Consider the following 17,118-nt stretch of genomic DNA (forward strand, 5'->3'; position numbering starts at 1 on the left):
TTTGATCTACATGATATTTTCCTGTAAAACCAACAGTGCTGTTGAATACCTTTGTGCATCGAGGAAGGGCCAATATATATATATTTTCTGTGTAGTTTTGCAAATTAAATTGGTTCTCATTATAAAATGCTGTCTGAAGAAGCTGTGAAATTGGTTTACATTTTTCTCTAATATGCTAAATTAATGCAATGTAATTTTGCTTTGTTTCCAATCAGTGACATAACATTTCAAGCTATATCAATTATGTACTCATATTCACTTGAAAAGTAAGATTAAATTAGATAACTGCAAATCAGTGCTTTTTTTTTTTTTTTGTCACCATAGCAATTCTCTTTCTTTGCATAATATTATGAAATCTTAAGTCTGCCCAGAAAAACATGTTTAAGGTTCTGCAATTGAGCATTAGACATTTGGAGCTCTATCACAAGGTTTATATATCTGTGAACTGTGGGTTTTATGCTCAGTTAAATAAATCAGAGTAGCTCTCAGTACGAATCACGTACCCATGTAACTAACAGCTCACATAGATTCCTAATTCAGGAATAGTTGTCCCGTAACAAAAAGGTGAGTCTGCAGGACACAAGTCAAGGCAGAATTTCCCTTCGTTTTTTTACAGTATCATAGAATTTTTGTTCTTTCTCTTTTGAATGCCTTGCTACAGACCATTTACCACAGCTCATGTTTTATTATATCACATGGATGTAGAAATTCATTTGAATCAGTATTGTACTAATCAGATGCATCGTTAATATAATGCATGACTGAGTCAGATTTTTCCACGATATATGAATATTCGTAAAGTTATATATCATATAGTGTCAATTCTAGAAAGAGATTACTAATATATATATATAATTAGAAAACCAATTATGTCCTAGGTAATCATTGTATTTATTTGATTAATGTAAATTCATTAGACTTTTTATCTACTGTAGACCAGTGATGTCTGTTAAATGAATAGCAGTGGTATTCATAACTTTGTTTGTGGCTATCTATTAGAGTCAGACACTTTACTTTATCAGGCTGGTCTCTGAAGAGGATGCTTTCAGAGAATGATAAAAATCTAATAATACTCTTTGGAGGGGATGCAATGTGACTGATTGGTAAGGTCAAGAAAAATCTTATTTGCAATGCCCTTATTGGTACATGATTTGACATGACATTTTTACCTTTAAATTGGTTTTAGCAATTGAAGAATATGATGGTTTAGTTTTCAAGAAATATTGGATTGAGGATCTATAAGAAAAAAACAAATTCAATCTATTGCCTACTCAATTAAGATACTGCCTATCACCCAGCACCTTTAACTTTTATTTAATTAGGCTTTAGAGCACATTCACTTTAAAAGCCAAACCTGTGTTCTTCCTATGACTATAATCTACATCTGAAGACAATAAGGAAGAAAAGATGTAAAAATTATGAAGCATTTCACAAGCATAAATAAATACTGTGCCCCAAAGGGAATAATAATCCATTGCACAATGCATATGACTCATCACTTAAAGGTATGTATTCTTGCTTCATTTGTAAAATATGACCCTTGAGGCAATTAATTCAAACCTGACCTACAGAATCTGAACTTCAATGCCCAATTCAATTTTTTTTTCGTCTGACACAACTACAGGAAAAGTATGAGGGAGAACCTTGGAGCTCCAAAGGTCTCTTAGCAGTCGACCCAGATAAGAAGGGGCAGTCGGATGTGTATTACAGGATCTGTAGCAGTCAGAAGGGAGAGAAACATCAATTTGTCCTTTCATAAGAAGTCTAAACTTTTGGAGTTCCAGTGAGAAATGAAAGATGAATGAGGTTAAAGACAGACCAGGAGGCTCTCCACCTGTCTGCCAAGAATGATTTCTCAGAAGAGAGAAATGAGAATTCAGGTTGAACTTGAGGAAAGCCCATTCAGAAGGCTTTAATGTGTAGGTGAGAAACGCAGCAGTGACACTCAAGCAGAATATCTTGAAGATTTTCAGGCAGCTCATGGGCTTTTGCTGTCATTTCATTGGTTCTAATGGTTTGGCAACATTTTAATTCCAGTTGTCTCTTAGATGAAAACACTGGAGATGATACTTTCAGTTTATCAAATTACTGGCCCGAAAATGGAGTAAACCCTCTTGCTCCTGCATCTGAGAACCAGCTCTTCACACAATATGACTGATACTGACTGGGAGTCCTTGGGCTCAGGATGATTAATGTACGTGATAACAATACCAGGGACTGGATAAGTTTGCAGCATGGGATCTTTTCTGATACCCCCACCACTGAATTCCCTTCTTTGTGAGAAATGCACATGAGATGCAGATGCAGATGCAGCACAGAAAGAAAGGCCATGGTTCCCCTTCATGAGGGAATATCTTTGCTGAGCTTCTGTAGGAGCCTTGTTCCACAAAGTGAACATAGCTAGAAGATCTGACCCCAAGTGGTTCTAGATACAAAATCAGGAATAACTTCAGTAATCCCACACTCACTGTCCACAGTTCTCAGAGAATTTCTTCTATTATCATTAAATAAATCTATGATAGACCCTTGTGGGTGAATTCTAGGAAGTTTGATGGGGATTATGAATAAAGATTTTAAAATGTAATTTAATTCTTCTTCCAGAGGATCCCCAGATGACAACTCACTCTTGAGAACTTACTATTACAGCTTTTCAAAGGGAAAATATTGGCCTCAAGACCTTCAAGTGCAGGAGGATCATCTAGCAGGTCTTATAGAAGTCACAAGGTACTTATTTTGTAGACAGGCTCCTGATTAAACACCATCCCACCCTATGCCCTGCTTTTACACAGAAACAATGCAAAGTGAAAGGAAGGAATGACACAATTCCTTGTGCATCTCACAGAGGAACTGAATGTGTGAGCAGAAGTAAGAGGGTTGGTGTATGCTTATGCACTGTCTAGAGCTCTCGGGAAGAGGAAATTATGCAGCACTCCTCAAATTCATTTTTTGCACTTAATAAGAACAAATGGTCAAAAGAACTCATGAAACAGAATTAAAAAGAAACATGTTGCAAATACTGAAACATATGGCTCAATAGCTAGAACATTTTTTTCATTTGTTGAAATGATGAATTTGAAAAAGGCAAGACATACTGACAGTGTTAGTGGAATGTAATATAAACACAATTAATATGAACACGGTATTGAATAATTTCAATGACGTTTGAATAAATACGAAAAGTATAAAATTGAAGCAACTTATTTTTACATTACAGAAGAGAAATTTTCAGGAATACTGAACTGCAAACGTGTGCAACTTCCATGTTTCTTCTACAGGAGGCTGGCATCTGCTCCCAGAACTTTTCGGTTTCAATGACACTGCAATTCTTATGGGGTGCTTTTCCATAGAAATTACCAGCTTTATTGCTCATCTGGAAAGAAGCAGATGCCCCAAGAAGCACAAGCTGATTCTGTCTCCTGGGGTTTTGTGATGCTGAGCACTCCCAACAGCTCCTCCTGCTTGTTGAAGTGACCCTCCACTCACACCCTGACTACATTGGCGCTCCAGGCCCCAATTAAGCTTAGCAGAATGAATTAATGGCTTGGGGACAGATAGATGACAGGAAAAGGAGAGAGCTCTTTTAAGTCAGACACCATCAGTTTTAAGCAAATGAGAGAGCATCTGTGAGATGGAAGAAAGAGGGAACAGAGCTCTAAGCTCTTACATTTATCATGTAAGGTCAGAGTTTGGATTGGTTTGTTTCAAATGACAAAGAGAAAGGCTGAATCATAACATAATGCAAATAAGTAAAATTAGCAGGAGGGGCTGGTAATCTGTTGCTTGTGTCCACTGAGGGTTAAACTAATTAGCAGCTGGGATTCGGGTTAATTGTTAGAAAGAATTACTTCCAAACCACTAGGTAAGCAGGTAGAGCAGCTCCCTCCAAAGCTTCTTTAAGTGAGATTGTGAAATTTCCTTTTCAAGGAGCTTTAATAACAGCCTAGACAAATATCTGTCAGGCAGTGGTCTGGGTATGTTTGCTGCTGCTGCAAAGAAGCAGGCCAAGTGAGGTCTTTGTGGTACCTCCCAGCTGCACTTTCCTTTGATGCTCTGGGATGTGTTTCAGTGCTGCCTTCAGTTTTCCCAAGAGCCAGAGTTTCTGAATGCTGACAAAAGCAGCTTCCTGGAGGCTGATGAGAAAACTGAAAAGAAAAAGGGCTTAAAGGACAATTAAAAAATGACTCAGTTCATTCTCCTCTCCCAAGCTAAGAAAGCAAAAAGATACATGGCCTCAACTGCAGGACTTGATTATGTTGGTTTACATTGCACTGTCTGTCTGGGCTAGCTCTATTCAGGACTACAACTTATTTCTCCTTTGTTAACATGATAGCTGTCCATTGCATTGCTCTGGATCAATACCGGAAAGAGTTTTTCATCATTATTTATTTCTATAATGAGTGGATGAAAGTTTGTTTTTTGGTATATTGCTCACCAACAGGGCCCAGAATCTCTCACACAGAATGAAACAGGTTGCAGCCATAGGCATCCTTTGCGAGCAATTTCCTCACGTGGTGTAACCTTTGTTTTGTTCCTTCTAAGTGTTCCCCTTCTTTCTGAGAACAAATATCCATCCTGGAGAAATAAACTTGAGGTAGATGTTGGTGGCAGAACAAATAGTAAGCAGAGCTGAGCTACCACAGAGGGAAGCCATGGAGTTCCAGAGGCCTTTAATTGCAATGGAGCAAAATGTATTGGGCAGTGTCAAAGCATTATACACTCTTGATTATAATCTGATTGAAGTTATAGCCCAGCCCTCCATGCAGGGGGAATGTGACTTCATGCACAGCTGCTTTTACACTGGCTCATATTCCTAGAGCTACATAAAGATATTGACAGTGGTAGGGGACTGATAGCCTCATGGACAAGGAGGCTCAGACTTAACTCTTCTTGTCTGTTGACAAATATAATGCACACTGCAAGGTATGAAAGAAAAAGAATATGGGAAAAGAATAATTGTGACTGCCCATGCCCGTGCCTTTTTTAAAATAGCAGGTTAGAAGGCAGCACAGGAAGAAATCACTGCTCAAAGGATTGTTTGCTCCTCAGTATTTGGGGAAAAGAGGAAACTCTAGCATTGGTTGCCTGGAGTTGCTAGTCACTGCTGGAGAATGGATTTACTTCCTTACTTCAGATCTTTTTAAAGCAGTACGAATCCTGAGAAAGTCTCCAGACACATTCTATTCATGGATTTTGAAGAACATGATGTTATGATATATTTTTACATCATGTATTGTTACAATTCTCACTCTAAGTCAGATTGTGAACTACAGCAAATTCCAAATATTCTCTGTGCTTACTGACTGGAAATCTGATAAGCAAGGTATGCAGAATCTGTCCCTGAAGAGGGGGAATTTTGCATATTCTCCCAGGGGAATAGAGAAAGCAAGAGAGTGAAAAAGAAAGCAAATTCATATCTACCCAAAGCAAAATCTAAAGAACTAATTTCAGCAAATCATTTGCACTTAGAAATAATTGTGCCCACAGTGCTGAAAATTGAAAAAATTCTGAGCTTGCTTGATTTCACCAAAATATTTTATTTCCCAACTCGTGTGAAGTGCATTTTTGATAACACTGAACACTGTTAAATTGCAGGGGCACTGATTTCCACATTTAAATCGGTACCCACTAAATTACAAGCCATGACTACATCCAGCTGAAATTCAGCTGAAACACTGAAAATATTATGCAAGTCAGGATCATGAAGAATATTATGACCTTGAAAATATAAAAAACTGAAAATTTGCCAACATACTAGAATTCAGTACAGGAAATAGCATATGATGTTCATTAGAAATAAGCTAAGAATTTGAGCAGTAGTGTAGCATGTTGCAATGTGTGTAGGTTAATTTAACTTCAATTAGGCCAAACAGACCACAGAAGATGAGAAAATGTCAGAGATGTAAGAAAAATGTGTAGGCAAAAGGTTACAGGAAACAGTTCCAGTCCAAGTAGCTAATAAATGTCATCTTGCCTTATAAAAATTGAAGTCGATCACATGACCATACCTGGTGATCATATTTAGATTAAGATACTGTACATTATCAATTCAAGTAACAAAAGAAACTTTTGAATTTATGTTCATGAAGTGGTTTCCAATTGCAGATGCTGAAACCTTTCTTAATACTGAGTTACTCAGTATTTACCCCAGTTTCACTGGGGTAAATGTTTCCTAACTTACCAAACAGGTAATTTGGCAATTAGCTGTTTTTTAAAACAACACCTACTCTTGATTTTACATGCACGCTTTTCCTCTTTCTTTGATATTTTTTTCATTTTCCTCTTACATTCACAGTCACCATTGAAATATATTCCCTACTTAACCACATTTCAACTTGATAAATCTGGCATACATGTATTTTGTTGTTCTGTGCTTAGCCACTGAATTTGCACTGCTAAATTGTGATATAAAAACCTTGTTATTGGACACTGTGAAAGCCTAATCTCTTTGCAACAGTTTTCTTGAAAATTATTATTCTCCTCCTCCTCTAATTTCCAGTTTGCCTATGTAAAGCTATTTTTTCCACTGAAAAACTCTTTGAAGAAAGCATTGGTGAAAGCCCTGAAGTTTTATGGCAAAAGTCAAAGTGTTATGACTGAAAATTCTGTGCCATTCACCACATGTACACAGCAAGATAGCAGACTGCCTTCTTCAAGACTCACCACAGAGAAGTTCATTCCCAGTTTAGGTACAGTAATCACCATCCGAGGAAAGCACACTGAATTCAAGTTGATTCCCTGAGCTGTAATTGTACTTCCACCACTAGGGAAAATGAAAAAAAAAAAAAAGAAGAAGAAGGAAAAAAAAATGTAAGTAGGATAATGATGCATCTGCTATGATAACCTTAATTACAAATTATATTTTAAACTAAATGACAACATAAAACCAGAATTAGGGATATACGGGGTGAATGCAAATACATGGGTCTGAGCAGCGAGATTATTTTTCTGGGAAACAAATTTTACACTTGTTATAACAACTAACCATATACAAGAAAAGAAAATTAATTTTAAATGTTGTGGTGTGCCAGGATATAAAACAAATGTGTGAATTTTAAAGGAGAGCAGATTTAATGTTTTCTAACTTACTTGCTGCTTTCAGTGGTGCTGAAAAAGGTGTCTTTTTTACTGCTGACATTTTTTTGGCAAAGGCAGATGGCTAGGATTAAAGCTACTGATACAATAAATATGTCACGTAAAAATACACACATACTACCATATGTATATACTCATAATATTTATGATTTGCTGGATTTAGACGATTTTAAAATCCATTTGCTCTCTTGAGTACCGCTGACTTGTCACATTAAATGATTTTCCTCACTAATCAGTGTAATGTCCAGACACAGCATAGGAAACCCACTTAGCTGTACAGTAGGTATCTCAGCAGAACATCACAGGTACACTCAGCAGCAGTTAGGAGCTAAATCACACAAAGAACAGAGGTGCCCTTCCCCCTTCTCCTTCACCTCTGAAAGGAAATGATCTGCCCTCTGCAACTGCACCATAATAGAAGCAATTGGCATGGCAGATAGAGATAAAAATGCAATTTCTTTTGATAGATTGCTGCATGGCACAGCTACACTTCTTTCATTCATTTCTTCTCTTATTTCTATGAGAAACTTTTACTCACCTAAGAAAAGATTTGGCTGGATGAATTTTTAAAACAACGGGGTCTTCTCTGTAGGTGAAATAACCTTTTGCATCTCTGATAGCTCCATCGATTCCCACCCTCACGCGGTATTCCTGTGGGATTCCTTGTGCTGGAGTGTAGCACTCCACAGTGCTTTCCGATGTGCTGGAAGCACAGAGAAGGGCTTGCTTGTTAGTGTTATAAAACACATAGTCTGTTTAAAACCTTATCCTTTAGTAAGCCCCAACCCCACCTAAAGATCCACGTGTGAAAAAGAAATGTTACTGATAATCACAAAAGAAGGTTCATGTTGCAGAAAATAAGCACAGCACAATGTAGAAAGAGCAACAACACTTCTTAGGCTCCAGATTCACCTTAATTTGACTGCCATGCACCTTGTCTGGTGGAAAGCATTTCCTCAGTGCCAGTGACAGCCCTGTTAATGCACATGTTGCCCTGTGCAAAGGCAGCTTCCTGTCTGGAAAATGACACCAAGTTCAAGGAGAATGACTTGTTCTGTGATGACTAGGCAATAACATATTTCTCTTTCTAATGCACAGGACTTGGCCTCTGTTAAAAAACTCAAAAAAAAAAAAAAAAAAAAAAAGGTGACAGGATATGCACCATCTTTTCAGAGATGTTCTGCACTGGGAGACTCTATTGGCTCCATGTACTAAGAAGGGATAGGCAGGAGAGGGCAAGGTGAAAGGAGGAGTGGGCAAAAATTCATAAAGAGCTGGCCAAACCCAGCACAGCAGCAGTCTTGGAGATATTCACCTTTCCCCTCTTTCTCTCATGCTTGGCCCTGGAAGTCTTCCTGTGCTGAGATCATTGGGTGAGGTGAAGGATCCTGAAGGTTGAAGCACGTGAATTGTGACCGCAAGGGCACAACAGAGGCAAGGGTAAAAATTGATTGGAAAAGCAAAATAAAATTCTAGCAGATGATTTCAATGGTTTGGGCCAAACCACATTCAATTGCCCTCCAGGTGAGCCCATTCTCAAAGGATGTTTCCATATCAGACAAAACAGGCATTTTCTACTACTTCTAAAGCTTTCCAGGAAGGTAATGTTTGCAGTGTGCCATAAGGTGTTAGTGATTCATTCCTAAATATCTAGAAATGTTTACCATCTTTTAAAGGAAAAAAAAAGAAAACACTAAAACCAAAATTCACCCTTGATCTAGCTATACTCAGAACCAGGCATTACTCCCAAGAGGAAACATCACACTTTGGGTTGAGAAATATCTAACCTGAAAAACTGGCTAAGACCTTCATATATGAATCTATACAACTTTACTTGTAAGAAGAGGGGTGCTGGGAATGTCTACTGGATAAGCCTGAAGTAAGGTTCAAAGCCTAGTGGTCCCACTTAGTAAGGTATAGATCTGCCTCTGAGAGGGCAGTCATCTCACCCCCACAATAGGCATCTCAAATGGATTAAATGAATTATTCCTAAATGTTCCATGTGTTTGTCCAATAGCTGATCAGCTGAGATGATATCAATAAAGCCTACCCTGAAGTATTAAGTAGCAGCTGAAGATCTTGGTAGTGATTAAATATTGAACTTGAATACCTAAATCCCTTTGTTGATTTAGTCGGGAGACTTGGTTGTTTGATCAAGAACATAAAATAAATCATTTACCAGCAATGAATAAAATTCAGCTCTCTTGACTTCAAGTCTGACATTAACTAATAGACTATTCCTTCTTTGCATCCTCTGCAAGTATGATTTTTCATCACTATAACTTTCCAAAATCTTTAGGAGAGACGTAAAATGTAGAGTCTCTCATGCTCTCTGCAAACTGCAGAACACCTTGTTCCTGTAATACAGTTGGCCTGATTCTTCCCTTGGTAGTGGAGGTGACAATTCTGTTCACAACAATGGGAGCCAACCTGCTCTACCCAAAAGAGGACCAAACAAGATTTACACTGTTGCCAAATGGCTACTGAATTCAGAATGCTTGGTTGCCTATTACAGAGAATCTGTACTTATTATTTTAATAACACTGACATTCAGATAAGATTCAAAGCATTTCCACATATCAAATGTTCTTGGCTGAGTTCTTACTGAATCCAGTAAAGAGGCATGAAGAATTCTGGCTTAATCCTTAGAACTATTTTATATATATCAGGAAGAGTGCTGAAATGATGCAGTGATGCATCATGCAGTGAGACTTCTACTGAACTGCAGTCCTTTCTAGGAAGCTTCTAGACACCTTACACTCAGGACCTAATCCAGAAATGAATGCTTACTGCACTCTCTATTCCCTGATATGTGAGATGGAGAGCAGTGTGGGTTTTTTTATTTTTTTTTTTAACTACATGATATTTTAACCAATATTAAAGACATCATCTTTTTTTTTTTATTTTATTAACACATTACCTTTTCAAGCTGCATGGTTTCTCACCAACAAAAATCCTTCTGGATTTTCCACTGTTTAGGTATTTGCCAGCTATTGTTAGCAATGTTCCTCCAGATTTGGGGCCATAGGTGGGGGAGATACTTGTTATTATAGGATTCTGAGGGGGGTAAAAATAAGAAAAGAGGACTGTTAAGTTATGTTTCTGTATTTTCAGAAAGAATAATCTTAATACATTTATTAGCACTTCTATGAAGTAACAATAAACAATAATATAGAATTATCATACTGGATTGGACTCATGAAAAGTCTTCTTCCAGTTCATGTTGAAACTATTTAGACATAAAAATTCTAATCATAGTGCTTACCACATATGAAAATGTATTGAATAATGTTTTTCCATGTCCAACAGAAACACTACTGGATATATTAAAACTTGCACTTTTTGCAGCAGGAGCTGTGCATTCCAGCCTTTGGAAAGCAAAGAAAAAAACTGGATTACATTTATTTTCCTAGGTTGATCAATTTCGTATTAAAATAAAGCCACGACTATTTCATAACAATGCTGAACCCATACAGAACTAGTCATCAATCTATGTGTCAGGTATATTTCAGAAAAAAAACAGCAGGAAGTACAGTGGTCTTCTTCAATACTAATTACAAATGCCATGGTGTTTATACACAGACAGAGAAAATAATTTTAATAAATCAAATGTAGTTTTGAAAAAAAAAAGCACACTGGAGAAAACAAATGCCTCCCATTCAATTGGTTAATTTGGTTTTTGGAATTTTTCCTTGTGTCAAATTTTGGCAGACAACAGCATTAGGAAAACTACATCCTATATAGATTTATTGTTTAAATTTAAATATTGCCAAAAATTAAACTTGAACTTTTGTGGCATGATGTGTCCATTAACTACATTACATTCTCTGAGTCTCATATATGAGCCATTCTCTTTAAATCATTTAGCTTGCATTAAGACTGCTCAGAGCAGCAGAAAGGCACAAGCTCAAGACTGCTGGAGGGTGACCTCTGCTACTACAAATGTGAGTAGGGAAGCCGTGTCATGCTTTGCACGTTGCTGTGTTAGTAATCATAGGCTCTGATCTGAGAGAGGATATTCATCGAACTTTCTTCACGATAACAACCAGAATATCCTCTGTCTTGAATTTAAGCCATTATCCCACTGCCTCAAATATGTATATTTGAAGAGGAGAAGTACCTGCAGAGGGCCATGAGCAGCTTGATGACCAAATACCTTCCTCTTCTCACATTCCTCTCCAGCAGCCTCACAGATGAGGAAGATGGAGGTGACATATCTGAGCCCTGCAGGACCCTGGCTAAAGGAACCTGCCACATTTTCAAACCCTTGAACAGTTTCATTTTGTGCCAGCTCCTATGGGTGCAGAACAGCATTTTGTAGGCAAACTAGAAAAAGCTGTTGCAAGAGCTATGGGCATTAGCCAGCTTTATGGGCTCTCTGAGCACAGTTTTCCTGGGGAACTTGTTGAAATGAGGGATTGTTTAACACAAAAATCTTCTGTTTGAAAATCTGAATGGAAGGATAATATTTATAGACCGAATGATTGTACCATTAGTAAATCCATTCCACATAAAGAACATCTTTATAAAGGAAATTTTGTATTTTAGGTTTCTTACTTGTTTTTGTTGCTAGATTTTGCTTCCAGAGCACAGATTTGTCCTCCGATATGGACTACTGTATTTCTTAATTCAAATCTATTATTTTTGCTGAATCCGAAGTCCCATCCACACAGTGTCAGTTTTGTCCCACCTTCTAAAGGAGCACTGCTTGGGAGAATCTGTTAAAAAATATTTTGTTACTTGCATCAGGTTTTCTTGAACTTCAAACGGAGTCAAAGAATGTGCAAAGGAATAATTTTAGGAAAGCATTTCTTCAGGCGGTTTATGTCCTACCATTCATCTTAATTGCTCTTCACCTTTCATTCGTCACATTATGAGCTTTCTCTGACAGTAGCAATAAATAACAAAACCTATACTAGAAAGCTTTGAAGGATAGTGTTTAGGGGCACTGAACAAGCTGTGCATTGTAATAGTCTTTTAAGTCCCGTCGTTCTTGTCTTTCACATCTTATTTCTGGCATGTTAAACATACAATGTACTTATTTTGTTAGAAGCTGAATGCTGAACACAAAAGAGCCCCCAAATGACCATTTTTTGTCAGCTTGATGAAAGTCAGGTTCATAGTGAAGTAGCTTCAAAGACACCTAAATCTGAAATTGGATTGGCTGTGATAAAGTTAACGTGGCTTCTGCTATTCTTCCCTTCAGTCTTTTACATTTGGTCACCTCTAATTCCGAGTTAAAAATAAACTACCTCTCAGAAACACAGGGACAATCTACAAAGGAAATGCTTTTTTTTTTTTTTCCCCCTTCTGTATATTGTAAATTGTCCTGTAAAATATAACAATGGTGGGAAAAAAGTAGAAACACTATAGAAGTCTTGCAAAACTCAGTAAAAGTGCTGGTCAGTACTGCCAGCAACAAATATAAAAGAGACATTGGTTTAGGGTTTATGGGGACTTTTAACAATACTGCAAAATTGTGCAAAACTACTAGTGCTGCTGGGCAAAAAACAGAGCATGGAGGATTGTGGTTGTACTGCCTGAATGTCTTAAACTTAATGCTTTAGTAAGAGTAGTTTTGCCCCTAAAATGCAATACAGCTGTGCCTTTCAAAGGACTCGACTTCATTTTCAAGCTGAAAGGCAAGTGTTTGAGAGATACTTGGCTATTATTTCATCTGGAAATCTAGTAAGACACACATTTCTTTTCAACTTTCTTCAGGACTGTCACAAATGAACTACTGTAGATAGAAAGGAAGCTGAGGAATACTTCAAAAGAATTATACCATATATTCTTTATGGGGAAATTTATTGCCACCATTAGAAAGCAGACAAAGAGTCTGATCAGAAATGCACTGAAGTCAGGAGGAATCTTTCCTGCTTTAATGAGCTTTGGATCAGCTCTCAGCAAGCACAGAAGAGGGAACCTGTGCAGGAACAGTGCTTCTGCACAAATCCCATAAAAAGCAGATATGCTCTCACAGCATTCCATTGGCCAATGCTGCTGTTTAATGTGGGGAGCAGTACTGCACCCTGTGGAGCTTGTGCCATTCCCGAGTTTCAGTTTCCTTTCCCTTTTTTAAAAATTTTCCTTCAAAATCTGGATTGACTTCAGATCATAGTTTTCCACTCAGTATCTCAGCACACTATTTTTAGGAGTAACAAAACCCTAGCAAGAACTGAAATTGCTCTGTGGGGGTACACGATGTTTTGCACAGTAACACACAGAATTCTGGCATTTGAAGAATCTGAAATTAATCATAGAATCATCGAATTCCTCAAGTTGGAAAAGACCTTAAAGATCATCGAGTTCAACCATGACCTAACCATACTACCCTAAGTCTAACAACCCCCCACTAAATCATGTCCCTGAGCACCACATCCAAACGGTTTTTAAACACATCCAGGGATGGTGACTCAGCCACCTCCCTGGGGAGCCTATTCCAGTGCTTAACAACCCTTTCTGTAAAGAAGTGTTTCCTGATATCCAACCTAAACTTACCCTGGCACAACTTGAGGCCATTTCCCCTCGTTCTGTCACCTGTCACCAGTGAGAAGAGACCAACCCCACTCACTGTAAGCACCTTTCTGGTATTGGAAGAGAGCAATAAGGTCTCCCCTGAGCCTCCTTCTCCCCAGACTAAACAGCCCCAGTTCCTTCAGTCTCTCCTCATAGGGCATATTCTCCAAGCCCTTCACAAGCCTTGGTGCCCATAATCCATTAAGTTAGCAATAAAGGGCATTAAAATCAAGCTTCACAAAGCCATACAGAATCAAAACCTAAGGCACTTAGCTGGTTTTGAGAGATATTAGCCAAAAGGGACGTGTGATAGCAGCCCATGTGCCTTGACTGAGGAAGAATGAAAGTATTTACTACGTTCTGTAAGAGGTGAGACTTCAAAGTAGATAGCAAATAAACACACCAAAACTTACACTTTTTTACTTAAGCTTTACAAAAACTCCTCTACAATGTTTTCACTCATTCCTTTATTTCAGATGACCTTTATGATGAAGCCCATGAAAGTCAAATGTGGTTTCCCAGGTTTTTTCTTGGGAGAGAGGACGGGAATGAGCAGAGAACCTAGTGGACTTTGAACTGAGGCACTCATAGGCATCTTGTGTGTGCTTACATTATGCAGGTAGCAACAGAAAATAAGCAAAGTGCAAAAAAATGCTATGAAATTCAGGACCTGAAAATTGTTGGCAAATTTCTGTAGCCAGGAAACCCATTGAGAGCCTGCAGCACGTCCTGCCATGAGGCTGCAGTTCTGCATGTCCCTGCCACTCCCTGGCTTTGGGCTGTGGAGCAGAAAGCTTTCTCCAAAATGTGAAAGATTCTGTTTTTCTTTTCCTTGTGTTAACAGCCATTCTTCTAATATCCACTCATGTACTTTATACACTATTAGCTAAAATAGCTATTTATTAAAGGTTCAACAGCCCATTCATTTTAATTAAGAGTGAAGAGCATGCAGAGGCCACATCTGAAGTTTCCAGCAAAACCTCCAATCTAAGCAGGCAGCAGAAGGTCTGATATTCCTGATGCTTCTGCAACAAAAGCTAACTAAAATGACTCACTTTCAAAACAACACCACCCCAGTCTTTTAGCCACAACAAAGAATCCAAAGGGAGACCAGTTTATTTTTCCTTTCACGCACTTCACCTCTCAGAATGACCTGAACTCTACATGCAGATGCCTTTAATTTGTTTCATTATGGAGTTATCCCAAGTGAGAATCCTTCAAGAACCCAAGAGCTCCCCCAGTGCTGTCACTCAGGCTGACAAATCATGCTCTGGTTGCAGGCAGGGCGGTTGGTGGAGGGACATCTGTGGAGTACTGTGCAACTGTGGGGCAGAGCCCAGTGGCTCCAAAGAAAAATGCTTAGTGCAGGGCAGAGGGCCAACATGTCAGCAGGACTCCAATGGGAGAACCTCGTGCTTCCTCTCCGCCTTTTTGCCTTTGATGAAAATCTCATCTTTTTTTTTTAATCTTTTTTTTTTTTTTTTTCCCTTTCTCTTTCCACTGCACATTGCTCTGTGCAATAATGAGAGAAAACTTATTTGAAGACTCATCTAACATTCTTTGGATCAGACCCTCCGTGCTCCCCTCAGGTTAAAGCGCTCATGTGACATATCCTAAGCAATCTGCCTCACTGAAATCTGCAAAATATTCGAGAGGTAGGACTGAATTTCAAATACTATGCAAAGCAGGTCATCCTCTGTTTGTTAGGAACAAAACAAGCTTGTTTCTCATATTTTATGCATATGGGTTTAAACACAGATCAGAAGATGATGAATAATCTGTTTTACATTTTTTTCAGTAATAATGTTAAATGTCATGGTCCAGCAGAGCATGAAATCTGTCTTAACAGCTAGCAATCCAAAGGGATTTGAGTACTCAGCTGTATTTTTTTTCCCTTACAGACCTTCTAGAAGAAACTTCCACCAGTGTTAGCACACTGTAATTCAAGATTGCCTTCAAGATCTAACAGTGTCACAGATCCATATCCATTACAGGGCAGGCTGGGCTTGTGCTGAGCAGGTAGGGCTGAGAGCAGTGCATGGGGAAGGGGAGCGTGTGGCTGGCACCATGCCTGCCTGCTGCCCACATCTAAGGCACACTCCACCAAATGAATCCTCCCAGCAGCTTCAGGGGAACCTCAGAGGTGGCTTTGGGATATACTTCTTGGTCTAAGCATCTGTGCATGGACACTTGCTTCTTAAAGTTGCTGAGCACACGTTGGTTGATATCAGAGAGGACTGTTGTAGATCAGCACCTTTGAAACTCAGAAACAAAGCAATTCCAAGCCTTTCAAGTCTTTTTGGATGCATGGAAATACATGCTAATGCTGAAAAGTTTTGCTGAGAAAAAATGTTGAGGGTTACTACTTGAGCTCTAGGAAAGCCAAAACAAGCTAAGAAAAATGGTTTGGTCCCGAGGAAGTATATAAAAATAGGCCAGGACTAATTCTGTGTGTATGTCTTTGCATTGGTGACTCATAGTCTCTTAAAAGTGAGGACCAGAAAGGACTATTTGATCATCTACCACAGCTTTTCTGAGATGGCTGTGATCTTGTATAAAGTGAAAGTAGATTATTCACCCTTGGAGTTAGCAGTTTTTTACACCTCCTTTATCCAAAGGTAGAAGGCAAGACAGACTCACTAACAGGTGAGCACACATGCATATATCTCTCCATCCATTTTGGGTTTGATTCCTAGAATGCCTCACTATCTGATCACTGAGTTTTCTCCTGGTTTAGCTTTAAATTTTGCACCTGAAATGCAAAAAAATCCTATCTGTATGACTGTGTTTCCAGATTACTAGCAAATATAAAGTTTTACAGCCTCTTTAAAATGTTGTCCATGAAATTATCTGTCTGGTTGAAAGAAGAAAACATTTGCTCCCTTTCCCCCTGGGAGTTTTGAGTGTCAAAGCTTCATCTCCATTTATAAGCTGTATACTCAGAGGAAAATGTACTTTTTAGCTGCAGAGTACAGTTTAAATGTGTTAAAAGGAAGTGGGTGCAAGTGCTACTGGAGAGCTTTATGCTTGCTCCTCCCTCAGCTTACTAGTCCATCCACTGTTCCTCAGCCTTCACAGTTGTGCCAGACCTCACTAAAAATAGCTCTGTTAAATGTTCGGTCACTCCATGCAAATCTCACACTGACCATGGCTAACTGGAAACAGGGACAAACAGTGGAGCTATGCTCATCTGCCTTGTCCCTGCACGCTCCTCATAGGCCCCCGCCCATGGAGAGCAGCCTCCGGCTGTCCCCTCTCCTGCAACCCAGCTGCTGTAACGAGCAAGGAAACTTCTCTCCTTTGCTTCTCATATTCACCAACTGAGCATCTGGGGCCACATCCTCTACCTACCCTAAAGGCTCATCCAATCCTTCAGGCTTGTGAGGCAGTGTTAAAGCAGTGATGGCAAATGATCATGATGTGGGCATTGTTGGGTATGACGGGCTCTGAAGGACGGTGGGCAGGCTGCCCTTCACCCTGTGGGCTGGCCAGCAGCCCCTGTGCACT

General features: G+C 38.9%; 1 protein-coding gene across 3 annotated transcripts in view; it reads right to left on the reverse strand.

Moving 5' to 3' along the window:
- MET (MET proto-oncogene, receptor tyrosine kinase) overlaps positions 1 to 17,118 on the reverse strand; it is a 92,164-nt gene that overhangs the window by 26,198 nt on the left and 48,848 nt on the right. For all 3 annotated transcript variants that reach the window (XM_085219061.1, XM_085219066.1, XM_085219054.1), the window contains exons 6-10: positions 11,650 to 11,810; positions 10,358 to 10,460; positions 10,013 to 10,149; positions 7,631 to 7,795; positions 6,661 to 6,760 (exon numbers count right to left, since the gene is read on the reverse strand). In XM_085219061.1, the coding sequence (XP_085075187.1) occupies positions 6,661 to 6,760; positions 7,631 to 7,795; positions 10,013 to 10,149; positions 10,358 to 10,460; positions 11,650 to 11,810 (666 nt within the window). The remainder of the gene's footprint in view (positions 1 to 6,660; positions 6,761 to 7,630; positions 7,796 to 10,012; positions 10,150 to 10,357; positions 10,461 to 11,649; positions 11,811 to 17,118) is intronic.

The sequence above is a fragment of the Meleagris gallopavo genome, chromosome 1 (assembly GCF_905368555.1).
Source record: "Meleagris gallopavo chromosome 1, MGAL_WU_HG_1.1, whole genome shotgun sequence".
NCBI lineage: Eukaryota > Metazoa > Chordata > Aves > Galliformes > Phasianidae > Meleagris > Meleagris gallopavo.